This window comes from Trachurus trachurus, assembly GCF_905171665.1.
Source record: "Trachurus trachurus genome assembly, chromosome: 4".
NCBI classification, from domain to species: Eukaryota; Metazoa; Chordata; class Actinopteri; order Carangiformes; family Carangidae; genus Trachurus; species Trachurus trachurus.
In genome coordinates, this window is record NC_139898.1 from 19,959,335 (window position 1) to 19,979,053 (window position 19,719).

General features: G+C 42.1%; 1 protein-coding gene across 2 annotated transcripts in view; it reads left to right on the plus strand.

Moving 5' to 3' along the window:
- The window catches only part of tsc22d2 (TSC22 domain family 2), a 36,516-nt gene that overhangs the window by 14,592 nt on the left and 2,205 nt on the right, over positions 1-19,719 (plus strand). The window contains exons 2-3 of one of the 2 annotated variants that reach the window (XM_083970511.1): positions 6,350-6,421; positions 19,605-19,656. In XM_083970511.1, coding sequence (XP_083826637.1) covers positions 6,350-6,421; positions 19,605-19,656 — 124 coding nt within the window. The remainder of the gene's footprint in view (positions 1-6,349; positions 6,422-19,604; positions 19,657-19,719) is intronic. The other variant, XM_083970512.1, reaches the window with a different exon arrangement.

Below are 19,719 nucleotides of genomic sequence, written 5' to 3' on the forward strand. Positions count from 1 at the left end.
TTTATTCTCAAAGTCTGTGAAAAAATAATTTTCTCAGTGTGGCCCTAATACTCTGTGTTACAACAGTGACCTACTGAAGGCGGAAAGATCATTGATATGAGTATAAACATGCACAGTAAAGTCATATAGGTTTTACAGACGCTACTAAGGATTACATCCAGAAAGGTGCAACACATACAATGTGTAAGCTGACAACTTTGCAATACATTTATTATCAGCCTCTCTCAGCATGATTGTTTCTCTCTTTATACAAAGACCTATAGGAAGAACCGTGGCACTGTGTTTGCTTTACGTTGAACAAAGTTAACTTTAGGGCGGCCAACATAATGTCCACAAGACACACCCGCTGTACGGTATGTAAAAAGAGTCGGTTGTGATTTGTCACAGGAATCTGCTAGTACTTGGTCCGCACACAGATATGAATTCCCTGAGCGACCAGCAATGCAACAGCTGACAGGACTTTGCATCAAAGCCAGAGTATGCTATTGAACAGTTGCAATAACACTTGAATGACTGCAAGGGGGAAACTCCTTACAGCGCCATGCTTTAGAAATTGAAGAAGTGAAGAACTGTAAAATGTTTTTAAGAAACCTGCTCAGGCCACATATGAAATATTAAGTTTGTTTATTCAAAACTTAAACTTGAACGACCTAAATGGTCTTTTCTAGGTTTTTAATCTGATCTGTGGCTTTGCGCTTATTAGACAGTCAACTATTAAGGCTTATAAATGTTATTATTAACAGCAATCAGAACATTTTAAGACCATTTACTTTTCCTCATCGACGATTAACATGAGTTGTCAATGCTTGCAGTCCCACTGTTCAACATCCGTTGTAATTCTCTTCAGCCACATGCTCCTCAGTTGCCCGGTCCTGCCGCTCGACCTCAGGCGAAGTCACTGGAAAGCGACAGGCTCGTGTTGTTACAGAGCAGCCGACAAGCTGAGACAGAAACAGACCTGAGGACCAATATGGCAGAGTTCAGTGGGCCAGCCAGCGTCACGCTTCAGGAACCAATTCTACACTTTATTTAACCCACTGAGTCGATGAACTGGAGCCCTGCTTAAGTGAAATTGAGCAGATAGGGGTGGCTTTGTAGCCCCCCAGGCGGACGAGATCAGCTTCCTCCGGGGCTGAATCAACCAACCCAGATCCTGAATTATACTGACTCATGGTACTCATGGTAACAATTACGTGTAACCTGAGCAGAAATTAACACCCTGTGCTTACCAGAATGCTCACAGCAGTGTGACATATTTTCGCTCATCTTTCGCTGACTTTACATATTTGCCGTGTTTTTTTGCTGATGTGTCGCCGCCTGTATTTGATATCACTATTACTCGAGTTGTGATCCTACTTACACAGTTTAAAAAAAAAAAAGTTGAGTCACACAAACCCCAGCAGAGCCCTCTTCTACGGCACGTCGTCTCTGCTGTAGCCTCCCATAGGAGAGTGGGCGGGGGAAGTGTTGTCAGTGCAGTGGTGGTTAGCTACGCAGCTGGGACTGGCCTGACCCTGGTATATGGCTGCAGGCTTGGCCCCATGCAGAGGGTCACATCCCTGTTTGCCATGGAGCCATTTCCTCCCTCTCTCCCACGGCATCTCCTAATCACTGCGTTATGAGACATCGCGTTGCATCCCACCATCCAGTTTGTTCAACCTCCCTCTGCGCTAGCCAAAAAAAAAAAAAACTTGTACTATATGAACAGTTGCAGAGTTTTGTGTACATGATATGAGGCTTAAGATGTAAAGTCAGAAATCTGTGCAAGGATAAAGACTGCTTAGCTCCATGTGCATGCATGAACATCAAAGGGACAGCTTCAGCAAAACAACCTGCAGTTCAAAACCCAGCGTTTGCAGCACGTTCAGTCTTTCGTGTTGTGCTGCCTGACAGAGGGGTCTTCATGTTTGTTGACTATATAGACTGAGGACATCTTGTTGTTTTCTTTTCTTTTTTGAACGAAAGGGAATTCAATTTTTGGGCTTTCTATTGACCAGAGGGAGTATGTGGAGCCCATGCAGGCCCATGCAACAGCCTTTTTCTGAGGCAGCTTAAGTTTACAGTTTACAGATAAAATCCCACTTGAGACTGTTCTTCGTCTCTTGTATGTTGTGCCATCATTGTCAACCTGTCAGAGCACAGGAATCTTTATTGGCATACTTGTTTTTATAAGTTCCTGTGCCACAGTGGGTAGTTGGAACATCATCAAACCATTGTGGTTGTGTCATTCCAGTCATATCACATACAGTATTTGAATGGCCTTTATTTGTTTGAAGAAGTCACATCAAATTATGTAACATCCTACAGCTTGGATACTGTTGCAGTTATAGACAATGAATAAACATAAAACCATTAAAACGTATCCTGGGCCAACACAGGCCTTCAGAAAAGACTTTGCACATGTGATGTCATACACTCATAAAGAGATTTACTCTTTTGGTGATTAGTATACTGTTTAACTTGAGCTGAGATCTGGGGATTGCAAAGGCAAGATTCACATCCAAACCATTTATCAACCCTCAAGCTGCCTCTTTTCGCATTTGCACCCTCCAGGTTCCTTCCATAACTTGGCTGTCGTACTGCGTGTTGAAGGTGACAGGTACTTTATGTATGAAAAGGACATCAACATGTCGTCTTTATTGACAGAAGTGTTGGCTGCTAAATCCCTAGTCAAGAACGTATCAAGAGACAAAGGAACAGTCTCTCTCATCTGACGCTATCGTGTGACTTGACTAAAGGAATCTCGCCCAACCCATTTTTTGTAGCAGGTCATAACGTTTCCAAAGACAACAAAGACATCATATGCAGATTACACTACTAAAAAGTACATAAGTAAGTTTGCATTATTTAATAATAACACTGGGTTTATTTTTTTTAAATTTATAGTTCTTATCAACTTATTATATCTTTATGAATAACCTCACACATTCAATTTATCTGTTATATGGACTCAGTATGGGTAGTCAGGTGAATACAGCCAGGGTAGCTATTGTACTTTTAATGGCTCAGAAATTACTTTAAATACACACTAAACATCCCATGGATTTTGATGCTTTCAGGAGTCACGCAAACAGTGGGCAAGCAGTGACCTGAGCTGGAAGCACCGCAGGCCACCTGTCAGTAGCCAATGCAAATGAACCAGTAAATTCTAAGTCTGAATGATGGAAACTTACCTTTAAGGTCAAGTGCAGTCATGTGTGCATCTGTCGACTTGTAAGATAATTGTCTTCTAAATTAATGCCTGAGGTTCAGCACAAGAGTTCCCATCACGTTTCTGGGTGTATTTGACTTCGGGCTGTAGGTCAGTCGAGTATGATTGTGGGCTTGCATACCTACCTACCCACATTCTTTCTAATGTATCAAGGATGCAACGTGGCTGGGCGTAAGCTGTGCCTTGTTACGTCTCAAGGTGCTAACTTATATTTTATTATAGCTACTAGTAATAATGACTATTTTAATTTCAGACATCCAGAGATTATCTTCTTCCTCAATCACTTGTTTAATTTAGAATAATTGCTAATTGGAAAATTGCTTAGAGCTTCTTCAAACTTGTTTGGTCTGAAAACCAGTCCCCAATCAAAACTGGATTAGACTTAATGCATCCATTGTCATCAGTATGAAGTATGATAGGTGTTTGTGCTAGTTAAGTGTTAATGTTTTAATTTATTGGTTCAGATTAAGCTGCGGGTTTGAGTCACTCATGCGACAGTTGTATTCAACATAGCTCATCTTTATTCATGCTGTACACAAGTCTCAAAGCATCTCTACATTTCAAGTCTATTGTCTTTTAACATATGGCAACATATTTTATACACGTGAGTGCATATTGAGTTGTAGGCTCTGTCAAATGATCGTGTGATCAGCAGATCTGTGTCTACACGCCAAGGAAGAATGGCATGGCAGGTATTTGTCATGTAGTCTCTTGAAATGAAGCGTTGCCAATGTATGACTTCATATGTAGCCAGCAAACCAAAGAATAACTTCAATGATTTTCAAAAACCTGACCTGTTGAATGACTCTTCTGTGTCTAGGAACCTGGCTTGGGACTACAGCTGAAATTTAGCAGGTATGCTAAGTCTGGCGCATTTACACTGATGCTTAACACATCAATGTTGATGAATGTGCATTGTCCCAACTCAGTAAATTAATAAATGGAAAAGGAAATGACCGATAAACTTTATTCAAACCTCTAAACTGCATTTATGCAAATAGTAAAAAACAAAACAAAAACAATAAATAATATTTAATCAAACAGCATCTTTGCAGGCTTTAAACAGCTTTTACTGTGCTGCCTACAGTGCATGGCTGTGGGCTATTTATAAAGCACTGAATGAGAGAGCGAGGTACTTAAATAGTGCGACTCCTGCTGCAGAGGGTGGGACAGCTGAAGGGGTTGAGGTGAGGTAACGCACCGTGTCCCCTTGTTATCCCTGACTTTTCCCTGTCTCTGCTTCCTCAGCAGCCTTTCACTCGTAAGCTCTTCCTGTCTGTCTCTTCTTTGACTTGTGCAGGCAGGTAATAAATTAAGGTAAAGACCTACCCTGGGGTTTGCTAACACACATTGTTAGGGTTTACTCTCACGGTATTCACCACATCACTATGTTATTGACAGAATATAAAGAAGATTTCTGAGGGTCCTTTTTGTTTGTATTGTAGTATTTTTTTCCTTATTTTTTTTTTAAGCTTGTCTTAATTCATCACTGAGGAGGTTCGAAGGATGCAGTTCATCCCTTCATTAGAGTTCAATCCACTTAATAGCAAGGACCTAAGTTGACAGAGTCATGTGGTGGAACATCACAGGACTAACACCTTTTGGTTTCTTTTCCTTTAATGTGTCCGTCGTCTCTATTTTGGTTTCTTCAGTGAGCTGAACTCACAGCTACTGTGTCGATGAGTTGTTTGTGAGCTCTTTAAACTCACACCACCTATACATGTACTTCCACAGTGTGCAAGGAAACTCAAAGTCTTAAGCTGCTCCTTGTGAGGCGTGGTGGAGATAAATCTGTCACAGGCTAAGATATGGAACTTCACTCTCGACATCCAAGCAGCGTTGCAGGGGATTGTTAACCCACTTTGCTGGTTTCATAGATGAATTCCTTTCTACCCCCTGCTTTTGTTTTTCGATCCTCCAGCGAAAGCTGTTCACTTAACGATTTCTTTGACCACCCCTGCTCTTATTGTTCGCCAAGCCTCACGTAGAAGGTTTTACATTTATTGTGGAGACAGCAGGGTGACTGACATGAACTTGAACCCAGCAGGAGCATGCACTTGTCTGACTGTTAACCACTGTTTAGTTGCCTTTTTATATCTTAGTTTGTTTGTGAACACTGGTGTTAACAAAAGTTGTTTAGGCATTATAAGTAGTGTGCTTCTTGCTTTCCGCCTCACTATAGAGCAGTCTGAAGTTCGTCTAAATATTTATTATGTCCTTAGATCAGACATCGCTTAGTGCTTCATAATAGAAGTCTGCTTCTTTATAGCCCAGATTCAGTTATCCACAACTGAGATTTGTAGTCAGGTTAAAGTATGAACTTGGTGTATTATTAACACCATGTGCTAGCAAATACCCAAATACTGATAAAACTTTGATGTGGCAAGTATTTTATCTACCATCGGCAGCTGTTTTTAAGTTCACGTTCTGCTCTGCAACTCATTCTGGGTAGGTAGTAAATTCATGACAGCAAAGTTAACTTCCTGTCTGAATCATCTCTGATAGGTGGTGACATTTAATGTGTCAGTAAGTGTCATGATATCACAATGCCCTTTTCTGCACTGTGTTATTACATAAAGTAAAATATGCCAGAGTACAAGGAGACAAGATGATCCCGACTGAAACTGATAAAAAAGAACACTTCTGTTAATTATGAAGGCTGTTGCAGCCTGGAGTTTTACAGTGAATTTTGTTAATTACCAAACATTTTGTACATATTTTATTGTACTTGAAGAATACCGAGTACCAAGAGTAATTCTCCTTAACTAACAGGTTATTGTCATATCTTACAGAGCTGTCAAGGGGAATGGTTGTTTGTTCATCACTGTAATGTTTCAGTGAAAGCTTGAAGTTTAAGGAGCGGCAGTAATTCAACTTTTTTTGTATATGATGATAGCTTTTTTTCCTATTTGGAAACAGCCACATTTTGTAATTTCTGAATAGTGCTCGGAAATCTGGATTGTATCATCATTTCCTTTTGACCTCTCAAGTGTGATTCAGGATCTTCCTCTACTTTCATTCACCTCTCTCTCTCTTACTCTCTCTCTCTGCCATGGCATGTCTCTCTACCAGTGTACATGTTTCTCTTCCTTTACTCATGTTTCTCCTGTCTCTGTTTCCTTGCCCATTAAAATGCAGGAACCCATCCACTGCTTTCTACCAGGCTTTCCGGCCTAGCAGATTACGAGGGTCAAAGCCTGTCAACGATAGGTACGAGCACGGGTGTGTTTACTCGTGTGTGTGTGTGTGTGTGTGTGTGTGTGGCCTGGACTGGCTGGCTAACCCAGACCCTGCACCCCCATAACGAAGTGAACCATTCAAGAATATGTCCAGGTTAACTTGTCGTTTAGCTATTTGTGGAATCCTGAGGTGTCGTTTTTCTGCATGTGTCAGTGAGTTGTCAACATCGTCACCTAGTTTTTCAACAAATGACACAATCAGTCACCAAGAATCGACATAATATTTTACAGCTAAAAGATGCCTTGAATTGTCAGCTAGGTTCATATCTGACAACAAAACGTTGTAACTCTGTGATTAAAAAATGTTTGATTGTAGTTTTCTGCATTAGTTTTTAAGTTTTTAAGATTTCTTTTTGTGGTTGGAAAAAATCCCCATGAAATTTAAAAACCTTCCTTTTCCCTTTGGTAACCACGTTTAGTATAGAAGTTATTTAGATATAATATAGTTTCTAAATTTTAACAGAGACACGGGAAAGACCAAGTGTCTTGTATTTTTATATCGCTGTGTACACATTTCTGACATTACCAGGAAAAAATGCAAGGGGGAAAAGGAACTGAATGGAAAATGTGTCCTTTTCTGGCATTTTAAAGATAACTACAGAAACGAAACGACTTGTCAAGCTGGACAGTTCAACAGCTGCGCGTGTGTAATGCATGGAGAGAGCATGGCACTGCAGGAAGTGTCCGGGTGTGTTTTGTAACACTCTCATCTGGCTCTGTTTCAGGGCTTGGTGACACTTTTGAGTATCTCCGTTCTGCCGGTCACAAGGATGCGGTGCTCAGGTTTCTCTCGCCTATACAACGTGTGCGGCGCAGTGCCAGGGGGTTTTAGCACCACAAATAGAAGACCACACTGAGATAGCATGACAGAGGCTGTGTCATCTGACGTTATGTTCTCTAGAGTATGTCATTAGTATGCTCAGATGAGAAGCTGCTGATTTATAACCATGATTCTTTGACGCAGGAAATGTATTTTCACAATGAATTCTTATCTTTTAAGATCTCATCCTAAAGCCAAAGAAATTGATGACAGAGTTAGAGCTGTATTAGTGAATGCATTTCCTAGGCTGTTGAAGCACATTGCCCTAAATCAAATCAGCTCAAAATGCCAATGCATTGTCTCTTCCCTTCCAACAGTCATCACCACAGGGAAAATCCAAGAAGCGCTGAAACCATTGGGTGATTTATAAACGATCAACAGAAAATGAAGAAGTAGCGCTCCTGATCAACCAGGCTCCTGTCGTTCTCAAACCAGAAAAGCAAAACAATTTGCAGTTTTAATCTTAACAATGTGAGATTTTTCTGCTTTTTTTCAATCGTATATTATTTTCTGCTCATAAATATCTTCAGGTTTGACTTGAATGGATCAAGCAATTTACAGAATTGTATTTCTATAGCAACAGTAAGCCGGTAATTGTAATTGCCGTTAGTTGCGGCCCTTGAGGGTTGAACTGAATCATTTCCAGGTCTAAAAAAATTGTCAATATAGATTGTTAATTGTTAGAAAGCATGTGAGTGCCTGTTGAGGAGCATAATCGCCGTCGGAGGATCAGTGCCATTTGTTTTTTAACTTGGATATAATTATGGTTTGTATTAGTCACAACAACCATCAGTCAAACAACTTTTTGTTCCCAAGCCCTGTCCCATAAAGCCTGTTTGAGTTCTTGATTCTTTGCCATGGACATGTAATTGGCTGTCACCAAACACTGACTTGCAAACTCTGGGGTTTAAGCGGCAGCGTTTCTGCATGCAGTCCCTTGATGTTGAACCGGAGGTCGGCACCAATGGTTGAAATTACATGTCATTGTCTGAGCAAAGACCTCCAAGGCAGCAGTTCCTAGTTTGGGTCCTGTAGCCCCGTTTCCACTGAGGACGTTCCTGGTGAAATTTAGGAGACGGGAACTTTATAGGAACGTCCTCTCACTCGGCCCTCTAGTCTAGGCCACTGAGTCTCCACTGCAGAGAGCAACCGGTGTAGGACCCACCGGACTCTTGAGGCGACGTTAACATTGTGAAACAGTTGCGATTGTCGCATAATCGTTGTGTGGCAGTTTTTCTGTCATTCACTCTGCGTACACACAATCACCACCAAGTAAACCTCAAGCCCCACCCAGGAGTTTTTCGGGGCTGCTCCGAGTACCTACCCCCGAGGTAGGGACTCATTCAGCCCCCGTAAAAGTTCCAGAAGTCCTTCAGGGGCGGTTCCTGCTACGGGGACACATGCCAATGGCACCGGCCCCCTAAAAATGGAAACGGGGCTAATGACATAGAGATCCTTTAGAAAGTCTCATGGCATCTGCATGAAAATTAAAGTCAATTTCATTGTGACTTTTGGCTAATTTGCCAGAATTGAGCACAATGGGGCAGTGTGTGTGATGCGTGTTCTCACCCAGCTGTTTTTTGCCAAACAAATTATAACAAATATCTTTTCAGCCCGTTAATGTTCTGGTCTTTGATCTTGATGTGTTGGATGATTATATTTTACATTTGGCAGTGCCTGTGATGAAAAATTTGCAAAAACAATGCTCTAAGGCAAATGATGATGATGCGTGTTGAATTTATTACCTTTTCGCTGTGGTTCATATCAAGACACGCAGTATAGTTTATATGTTCCTTTCATACTTTTGTTTCACGTGTGTGACAAGGGCATCAGTCACACGAAGCATTTGATTTGCGAAACATAAATTAAGTCACTAAGTGACATGGGAATATCCACCTGATTGATTTCCACTCCCATGACTCCTACCAGCCATTGGCAAGCGAACAAAGACTATAGTAGTGTAATTAGAAAGATGTAACTGTCATGAATATGTGTGTAATCTGGTGCAGAGAGAATCGGATTCACCGACGTCCATACGACCAACGTCCAGTCATTTGCTCCAGACCTGGTACGCAGGTCCAGATGAGAGGGAAGTTTACGTAAAACAACAGTAGCAGTTGAGCAAAGTGTGTGTCGTTGCGGCTGGCAAAAGATTCAACGCGTTTGTTTGTTCTCCAGCCAGCTCATGTTTGCCTCTGGGCTCCGTAACTCACAGTGCAGCTTTATTCAAAACTTTTTCAACTAACCACAGGTGAACCTGAGGGAGCCGCCTCATTCCGCCTCCCTTTGTCCTGTGCCAGCTCTCCAGCAAGGCAGGGCTTGTTGGTTGTGAAAGAAGGGGGTATTGCTCACAAACAGTCCGAGGGCATAAAGGAGCATTCCTGAAAATGATTGCTTTGAGAAAAATGTAAAACCTCAGTGTGACAGCAAATCCACACAGCACTTTTGCAGAAACAGCTGTGTGGTATTTTTGCGCAAGTCTCTACTGTGGTGTTCAAAACGGGTTTGCCTGTTCATCTTCACATCTGCCATATCCCCGTGGGCTCAGATAAAAATCCAAAAGATTTAATGATACTGTTCAATAATGTATAATGAGTTTCAAAACCAGAATTTGCATATTATCATTGACTGTCGACAAGATTGTTCTTGAGAGATTCAAGTTTGTGAATGATTTTTTTTTTTCAAATGCTGAAATGAAATTTGTGCAAATCAATAACAACATTGAGGCGACATATAGGCTGAGAAAAAGAAACATTTTGTGAACATCTGAGTATATGTTTAAAGCAGAAAGGGCTTGATGTTGGCAGGTAAAGCAGTGTCAAAATTAGCACCTGTTGTGTAACATCAAGTTAGTGTTAGTTATTATAGTGTTGTATGTGTAACTTCAGTGTTACACAGAGCATGGCGATAATTCCTACTTGTGATTGTTATTGTTTATGTTTTTGTGCTCATATATTCACAGAAGCTTCACATTCACATCCTGCCACAGGTTTACCAGGCCAACTATTAACAACCATGGATTATGAAATAATCTCTAACCATCATTTCACAAGCTCAAGATTTTGACCGTCATTTGATCCCATACAGACCTAGTATTTAGAAATCTGGTTAACCACAGGAGATTAATTTATTTTAGACTTAACTAAATTACAAGTTACACTTTGCATTTGTAAACATGTCAGAAAAGCAATCTGTTGATCTGCTGAATGGGTGCATTGTTAAGCTGTGATTGGTCCCAAGTAAAGCAGCAGCAGCATCCCCTTTTATTGCCCTCCATCCACAGTGATCAACTTTATGATTACAGACAATAAAGAAAAGACAGATTTATATTCAGATTTAGCACACTTGATCAGTGGCCCCACGCTCACGCTCAGCCATGGTGGATTATTTGCTCCGGACCAGGTAGAAGTTTATGACACGGGGACAAACATTTCATTATGAGGAAAGTTAAACGTGAGAAAGCTGCAGTTTAACTCTTGATGTGCTGAAACAAAACACCTATAGCAGTGATTGCGTCAGTTGCTGAGTTATTACAATCTGCCTTTAGCGTCCCCCAATGACATTATGTATCTTGTAGGAACTATTCCGAGCTTTTTCAGTATCTGTTCAAACTTGGAATTTTGCCAATGACCCCTTTCATTTTCCCTCATTCTGACATAACTGTAGTCATCCTGCCTCCCTGCAAATTCTACGATTCTGAGAAGACCTTGCCCAACTCCAAGTCATTCAAAGAATCACACATAACACATAATTTTGAATGGATTACTCAGCATTTGTATAGCAGGTAGCCCCTCCAGCCACATCACTAATTGCAGATCTAAATGAACATGAAATGACTTGACAGGCCAAGCTAAAGGCTAAAAGATCCTTTTTTAAAACGCAGTGTGGGACTAATTGTTGCAAATCATAATCATGAAAGGCTTTTAAACCACTTAAACCACTTTAAAAGACGTCACTGTAACATTGGTGGTAACATTTTCATCCTGTCAGCTTTGTATCTTTGGAAACGTCGCTGTGCTGACATTTGACCTCTTTTCATTTTTGTAGAAAAAAGTTTGCTGAGCACACATGCAGCCTTTTTAACATCGTATCGCATCACACCGTGTTAAAGGTATTCACACCTAGGGGACATCTGATATTACCACAGGCTAATATAGCCTGCGCTTATGTAAGGGATGTTCACCATTAAACATCTCAATGGGAACAGCAGACGGTCGCCGATATAGCAGCCCCAATTACCACACACAACCTAACACATAACTGGGTTAGAGATTAAAGAGAATGATTATTATTATGATTGATTAATCAGAGGATTGTTTTCGCAATCAATCAATGTCGGAGTTCAAAACATACTGTCTTTTATGTAAGAAACTGACTCTTTGAACTAAAATTTCCCACTTGATCATACTCAACTGATGACCTGTCCTGTGGTTTCATAATGAATTCAAAAATACTTCACAGTGTTTCCCTCACATTGATTTATTTTTGACGGCACACCAAAACATCAGCTTTGACCTACATTGATTTTCCTTTTTCCTTTTTTTTTTTTTTTTTTACTATTTTAAATGGATAACATCCCATTTCATTGCGGGGCTGTGGCACAGTGCATTGATTCACTCGGACCCTCCTTGCACTGCTCCCTCTCTCCCTCTCTCTCTCTCTGTCCCATTCACAAACACACTGACACAGACCCGTCTGTCACAGTCAGTCTGGCTGGAAACAGCACTGCATTAGGTCTTTGTAAACAGAATTGATGTCCGTGTTTATGTGCATGTAGAGCAGCCGGGGTAAGGAAGGGCCGATCGTGATCGAGTGGTCACTCACTCACGGTGCATATCAGGACGCATACTACAGCCAGGTGGGAACTGCCGTGCTTAGCGCTGTCTAATCAGGGTTGCGACGAGATGCATATTAATGCCAGGTCTGAACTTCCCCTAAGTCCTTGATCCTGTGATAAATGCCCTGCTGAATACAGAGGCTCGTTAACGGTGAGGTGCCAGGATTTTCCCATTAAAGCCTCAGGAGTAGCACTATTACTTTTAACACATTCCAGCGAGGTCCTAATCCACACTGAGCCAAACAAGTGGCGAAGACCCAAATCATTCGGGGGGAGGCGAAGGGAAAAAGTAGTGAAATATGATATCGAGGCACATGGTTGCGTGCCGAAGATCTGGTTTTAGTTGAACGATTATTTAAGGCCGGAGGACCCCCCGCCCTGGATCCCCCCCCTCCCCTTTGTTTGCATATGGAGCTTGATGGTCGCATTACACTGTTGCTCTTTATCACTTCTCCAGGAGCAAGACGGCTCTGCAGCCATTAACAAACATCCCCGCTGGTAGTTATTTTAGCCCCTAGACAGGCTATAATAACAAGGTCCTCCATAACCCGTTAAAATTAAGAGTCAGTCCTTGAGTGTATTAAGCCCTCGAGGGCCGAGATTCCTGTCCATGCTCCCTGTTGTCCGGTTCATCCACCGAGACATCTGCCAGAGGTGAGCATGTCTTAATGGAGGACGGGCTGGTGGTCTTTGAGCATGTCACGTAGGGACATATGCCGAACAAGGCGATGTTTGTGCACAAGTCTAGGGATTATGTAACAGGCGAGGGTGCGAGTGGGACAGTTCCTTTGAGCTGTTTACTAGGAAGCTTCGGTGGCAGCGGACACACCTACTCATGACTCTGATTTAGTGCTGGAAAAATAAAACTTCCATCCTCAGACAAGAGGTCCCAGAGGTCTGTTTTATGTTGTTTAGTCTCTATTGTGTCCTCCCCTTATGTAGACGACGCGTCCGGACAATACAGCATCCGAAAAAATCCTCCATGTTCAGAGGCACATATTAACATACTTCCAGCATCCTGCAATTGTCGTTACCGTTTGAAACCCCTCAGTGCAGTGTGCACGGAGGCAGCTGGTTGAGATGCTTTTCTCTGGGACGACTGTAGTTCAAAAATCAAATGTATTTCGGGCGTTTTTGGGTTATGCAACTTGTTTCTGACATTCAGGTTATTTGTCTGGTTTGTGACAAGCACGTCGATGGCATTCACACATCGCTCAGTGCACAGTGTCACTTTACCTCGACTGCTCGACAGTACAAAACTTCACATGGAAGAAGTAAACAGCAAAGATGTTCATTTTTGAATAATCTGTTTGCTCTTGAATAATAATCATAAACAAAAAAAAAAGTTTTCTTGTGGTTTGACTTGAGGAAATTACCTCACATGGTTTAGAAAATGCATTCTTTTTCATATTGCTCAAGAAATGTTTGGTTTATTAATTGATTAACAAATCAGTATTCATTGTTGAGATGATCAAACCAGCTCAACAATTTAAATAATTTCAACCGTCTTTCAAGTGCAAATGCCAAACATTTTCTGGTTACAGTGTTTCTCTCATGTGAAGATGTGACACTTCTCTTTGTTATGTATGGTGGTAATAGGTAAAAAGATAAGCTAATTTATCTGGAAAGTTATTGCCAGTTATTTACAGCCCTGGAAATGTTCTTAAGGGGACAAATCTGAAGAAATGAAAAATAGTGACAGTCTTGACTGAGAAATATTCTGAAAGTAATTGATCCCCATCAAAAACATTTTTATTTACAGTGCAGGTTTCCATGGAAAACTGGATGCGACCGCTGCCCTGATCTAATTTGTCTAACGAGATAGGTAAACATGAGAGGCTCACAGGTCGCCTGTTGAGAAGGCTCTCTGAGGGCAAAATACTGCTCTCTTTGTTTTCAGAGAGGGTGATCATTAGTGGAGCAGAGCGTTTGAGGGGCCGGTTTGGTTGGTTCTGGGGTCAAGCAGCAGCTGTTTTTTGTTTTTTTTATGTTTTCAGCGACTTAAATAGAGAAGCCACTCTCGGTTCTCTGCACACACGTTACATTTCCAGGTTGACTTGTAGCACTTGGCTACAAGTCAACAAGTTTCAGTTTCACTACAACTGTCAGGATCATGATGACTGTGATGCTTCAGTGGTCCCTGCCTCCTCAAAATGGAAGCTTCTTTGCCGATTTGTGCCATCACAAATGAGCCGATTGTGATCAATAATAATAAAGAGAAGACTTGAGTCGTCTCTGAAGTTTTGTAGCTCCAGCTCCTCGGAGCCTCTGCTGACCCCCTCTGATGCAGCAGCTGAACTGCATCTTGAAAGACAAAAAAACGGATGAGACCCGAGTGAAAGGGGGGAGGCCTCTACATCTGAAAGAGGGCAACGGTGAGTCGTCGGTGAGCTCACTCCCTCTGTTGTTACAGCCCCCACCCTCCAGCTATTGTTTTGAAATACACTCACAGAGAAGGGAGGGGCGGGGGGTTTATCACTGAGGTCTGATTTACTCAGCTGCCTCCCCCCACGGCGAGTGTTTGTATGCTTTGGGACGGGGACGTGTGCCGGTGCATCTGTGCCCCGACGGAGTGGATTTCAGACGCTCATGTGACAAACTCAAGAGACATGGAAGAGATGCACACTTTGCTCCTGCACGTGTCTCTTATGATAGATCAGTTTGGACTCAAATGCATATTTCTTCTCTCATCATGACTATAACTTGTGGCGTGCGAGCAAGGTAGGCGGCTCAAACGGGAAACAAACCTATGGCGAAGGCCGGGGCCGTTAGCTGGTATCAAATCAAACAACTTGTGACTGTTTTGATAACAGATCCTCACCGAGGAGCTTGACTGTGCGTTGTCCCAGCGTGATGGTGGCTCTGACACAGATGTCTGGGTTTGGAGGCGCTGGCCTCGGGGCCGGAGGTGTCCGGAGCTGGAATGCGCTGCCATGTGGTCCTGCAGACTTTGTTAGGGAAGGAGGGAGGGAGGGAGGGAGGAGGGGACGGCGAGTGCATGTGTGCACTTCTACAGTCTGTGGGGAAGGCCCATGTTGAGGTTACAACAGCGAGCGGTCCTTATATAAACCGCCACATGTCCTTCTCAGTGAATAAAATGTACAATTTGCTTTGTTTTGCTTGGACACCGAATGGCAACAAATTAGTTTAGGCCTCATTCTGCCTCCCTAACATATGTAAACCTGTTTTCATTCCTGAAGAACAGATCCTTCAGGTCACTTGAAAATCTAATTTGTTCCAACCGACCTGTGTGTGTGTATGTTATTGTTATTTTTATTATTTTTATTGATGAAAACATACTCCAGCCTCAGCCCATGGACATTCTCTTCTGTCTTTGTCCCAGATGTGTAACTGCTCAGTTCAAAGGGAGGAATGTCGTCTCCTCGCGTTGTTCATCAGTCCTCGGATCACAAGTCGGAGTGAGACACTCATTGTGGAATGCAAACTAATTTACCCTGCTGTCACTGCCTCAGTGCCGATCTGTCATGCTGTACATCATCTCCAAAACTTACAGTTGAATATTTTTAGCTTGCTCGGTAATTAGACAAAGAATTCAGATGAGCAGGAAAATGAGCCGGCATTTTAAAAACTATTTCCTCTGCTCACATGTATTGTTCTTATCTTCGCCTCAGGAAAAAAAGTCAGCGAAAGGACCGTAGAAATGTGGAGCACTGCATTTCCAGTGTGATCACTTTGCAACGCACACGGATCCCCCCCTGTAGATTCAGTGTGACATGCCACTGTGCTTCACTGTGCCGACACTATAGTCTCAATGTCAATGAGGCCAATAAAAACAGCATTTTCATTTCCCTAGTTTACGACATCTTTCTTGGCTTTTTTAAATTTTTTATTTCTGATTGCACGCATGTTGCTGCTTGAATAAATTTCCTCAACATTTCAGATGTAGAAAAATCACACGAAAAGGGAACTGAATGACTAACACCCGCACGAACATGACATGAAGCCGGTTGTAGCGATGAACTTTGGCACAGTTAAATTGTTTAATCGTTTGGAAAAACACAACTTTATCATCAGTGCCAGCTGCTGTTATTAAATACTCCTACTACACTATTATCCCTCTTCGAAAGCAGAACAGCACAAAAGAAGTTATTAAAAGTTGATATAGCTTGGTTTATCATCATTGCCAGCTGCTGTTATTGTATACTATTCTACGCTGTTTTCCCTCTTTGAAAGCAGAACAGCATAAAATAAGTTGTTAAAAGTCCAAACATTAAAAACATATCCCACTGCCAGCTAAAGAGTTAAACATTTGTACCAACAGGACAGATCAGAGCCATCTTCTCCGTCTGTGTGAGTACACGTGAACACTGCCTCCTTTTTCTTTTAATTAAGGCTTAATCTTTGAATAAGTTGTACTGTGCCTCTGGGGTGGCAGCCGTCCTGGCAGACAGTGGCAGAGAATAATGTAACTGATTCACGAGTTCTTCCTCTCAGGAGTAAATCAAGTGGAGAGGGGGAGGGAGGGGGAGGGAGAGAGGCTAAGCCCCGCCTCTTTGTTTTCTCACCATGTGACCCGAGCGGGGCTTTAATACTCACTCGGCACCCAGTCAAACAAGAGACATTCGTGTTTGAACACACAGTCGGAGTAGTAGTATATCGGACTAGTGAAAAAAAGTTTTTGCAGAGAGTTTTGAAGAGTTTGAAGAGACGCGAACATGCGCTGCAGAATGAGCTACAGTCTCCCATGCTCCCCGGGAACCTCACCCACCTACTCGGGCCGGTTGATGGCGTACAGAGCGAGATGCGGCAGGTAAATACAGCGCTTATTGTCGCGTCACTCCACCTCCATGTGGTTTATGTGTGTCTGATACAATCAGTGGGGATGTTGCCTTTCCTATGGTAGTACGCGGATCTGGTTTCACCGTTGCTCTATTTCGTTTTTTCCTGCCTCTTCTATAGGCTAGCCTACGTTTCATGCATTATTATTATTATAGCCTACTTCTTATGATCATCGTTATTATTATTATTATTATTATTACCTATAGGCTACTGAGCAGAAACTGTGATTTGTCTGGACGGTTCCGACCCGTGTGTTTCGCTTTATGGGCTTTAAAACACTCAGGAGTCAGGAGTGTTTGATGCCACAGTTATGGGAAATACAGTTTACATCCAATCTGATAAATGACCATTCTCGCTGGGCGCTCCCGCATGTTTTAACTGTCAGCTGTTTGCAATACAGTCCCTGGTTGTGACACACCAGCATGTTTTTTTGTTTTGTTTTATTTTATTCCTATTAAGTGTGGCATCTGTGTAGTGCGACCCCTCACCTCCCCGCCCCCCTTCTCCAGGCTGTCCATACGTGCGCTCCAGCACGTATAGGGATGTAAACACTGCATGGACTCCTGGAGCTCACCGTGAAGCTGCTCTGGTGTTTATGTTTGGTATAGGATATTTTAAAATAATCTACGTCGACTGTATATGGTTACAGAAGTTGGTTTATTTTTTATGTAGGCTATATATTTTTTACCTTTCCCATAGGCTACAGTTTTCCAAATTCAAGTTTCATCACATTTACGCATAAGACATGTAATTTCAGGGCAGAATAGACTCAAGTACGTGAATGTATTTCATATCAAAGTATAAACTAACATTTACGCACAAGAAACATAATTTCAGTATTGAAAAGACTCAAATCTGTGAATATATTTATATAATAATACATAATTCTTACTAATATACTCAAGGTCCTTTTTAAAAGTAGAAAACGTCGCTTTATCTCAGATTAAAAGTTATTTTTCTCACTTTATCTATTTGACATTTGATGTTAAACTCCTTCCAAACTTTAGTGTGTCTGCACATTCTGTTCCCTCTCGTGCGTCAGATCCACGACAGAGCACCTTCTAGCGGCGCGAGGACGCCTCGCTCCTCTCTTTTTTTCTCTCTCCTCCATTCACATCCGAGCAGGGCGGTGATTGTGCAAGAGAGCGTTTTCTGGAGAATAACGTTATCTGTGGACACGGATAAGGATCCTGTAGCTATAGTGTGTCATTTATATAGGCTATATATATATATGAAAAATCATTTCCGCGACGTAAAACCCGGAGAAACTCGGACTCGTGGATCTGTCGCGTGGTTGAGTAAGTGGACGGTCTTTTGTTTATAAACTGGGGTGCGTTCAGTTCTTTCGCTCGGTCGGAGCTGGGGGGAGGGGTTGGAAAATAAGATGTTGCGCTGGCCCTTAAGTGGCTTTTGATAGCAGTTTGAACAAAGAAGCGAACTGGATGCTTCGTGTTTGAGCACGATGCGATAAAACCCCCGTGTCTCTCCACGGAGTCTAGAGATAGAAACAATGGCATTCAGCTGATAACGTAAACTGATCCCAGGCGGCGACATCAGCCGCACCCGGTACTCTGCTCCTCCTCGGAGCTGCACGCCTTGTCTCTGTAATCTGCTCCCTGCGCTGGATCCATGCACAGATGATGTGGCTCAGATGCTGGTGTTTCTAATTGTCCTCTGGAGCTTTTGCTATATAAAATGTGTTGCATTGCTTTTTTTTTGTTAAAGTGTAAAAAAAATCAATTCATACAGGTATTACACAGTGTTGCTTTCATGGCCTATTTAAGCCCATGTGGTCAGACTCTGATTCATAGGTGACACAGTCTTCGCTGTGTCCTACTGATGTGTAAACACCTGTTTTTTTCTGATGGGTGTGAGCTGCTTCTGAATAGGAACTCTCACTCATTGAATTTTATTGTTTAGTTTAATGGCACGGTCCCTCTTTAAGTTAATCACAAAGATCCCTCAATATAAAAGCAATTTAAATGGACATCTCCCACTTCTAGGACAGGTGAGACTTTGTTAGCGACAAGAAGCGACTCTTTCAAGAGTTCAGGGTTTATCCATTTATTCAGTGTGTGGTGTTTGGCCGAATGGTTACTGTATTTCAGTATGTTGGAATTAGCGGTTGTTGTTATTGTGACTGACTAATGCAGAGGTGTATGGAAAGTCCACTGTGTTGTAAGAGGGGAGTGAGAAAGACCTGTGCTGAAAGGTCATTTTAATCATGATTAATTGATGATTTGTGAACACATCAGGAGCTGACCGGCTACACAAAGGAGTTATTAGCCAGAGAGATTATTATTATTTTTTGTCTCACTCTAATGCTTTTTCATGCAAATCACTAGTTTGGTTGTTAGTGTTGGTTTTGAAATCATTCATCACTTTCTCTCAAGAGCACTAAAAATCAGTGCTGTTGTTTTTCCGATTTTTGCCGCCTGTGTGTTTGCTTTGAAAAGTTAATCAGTTCATTTCATTCTCGAAATACGTAGAAAGAAAATGTCAGAGAAAAACCCAGTGGGTGTGTGTTTATTTTCCTGCTTACATCACTGCCAGTACCAGTGACCTCTGTCAGGTCGTGTTTGTCACTAACTTGGCAGTGAATGACTGTGAAATAACCGTTATCAATCGAAAACACGTGGTAGACATGAGATCGGTATCTTGTGGTAACTCACTCTCTCTCTCTCTCTCTCCCCACAGTGCTTCCGGTGCCAGCGTCGTCGCCATCGACAACAAGATTGAGCAGGCAATGGTGAGTTTCCCACAGATATGAAAATGACATTAAGACGTGGTCAGCTGACGCACGAGTTACACA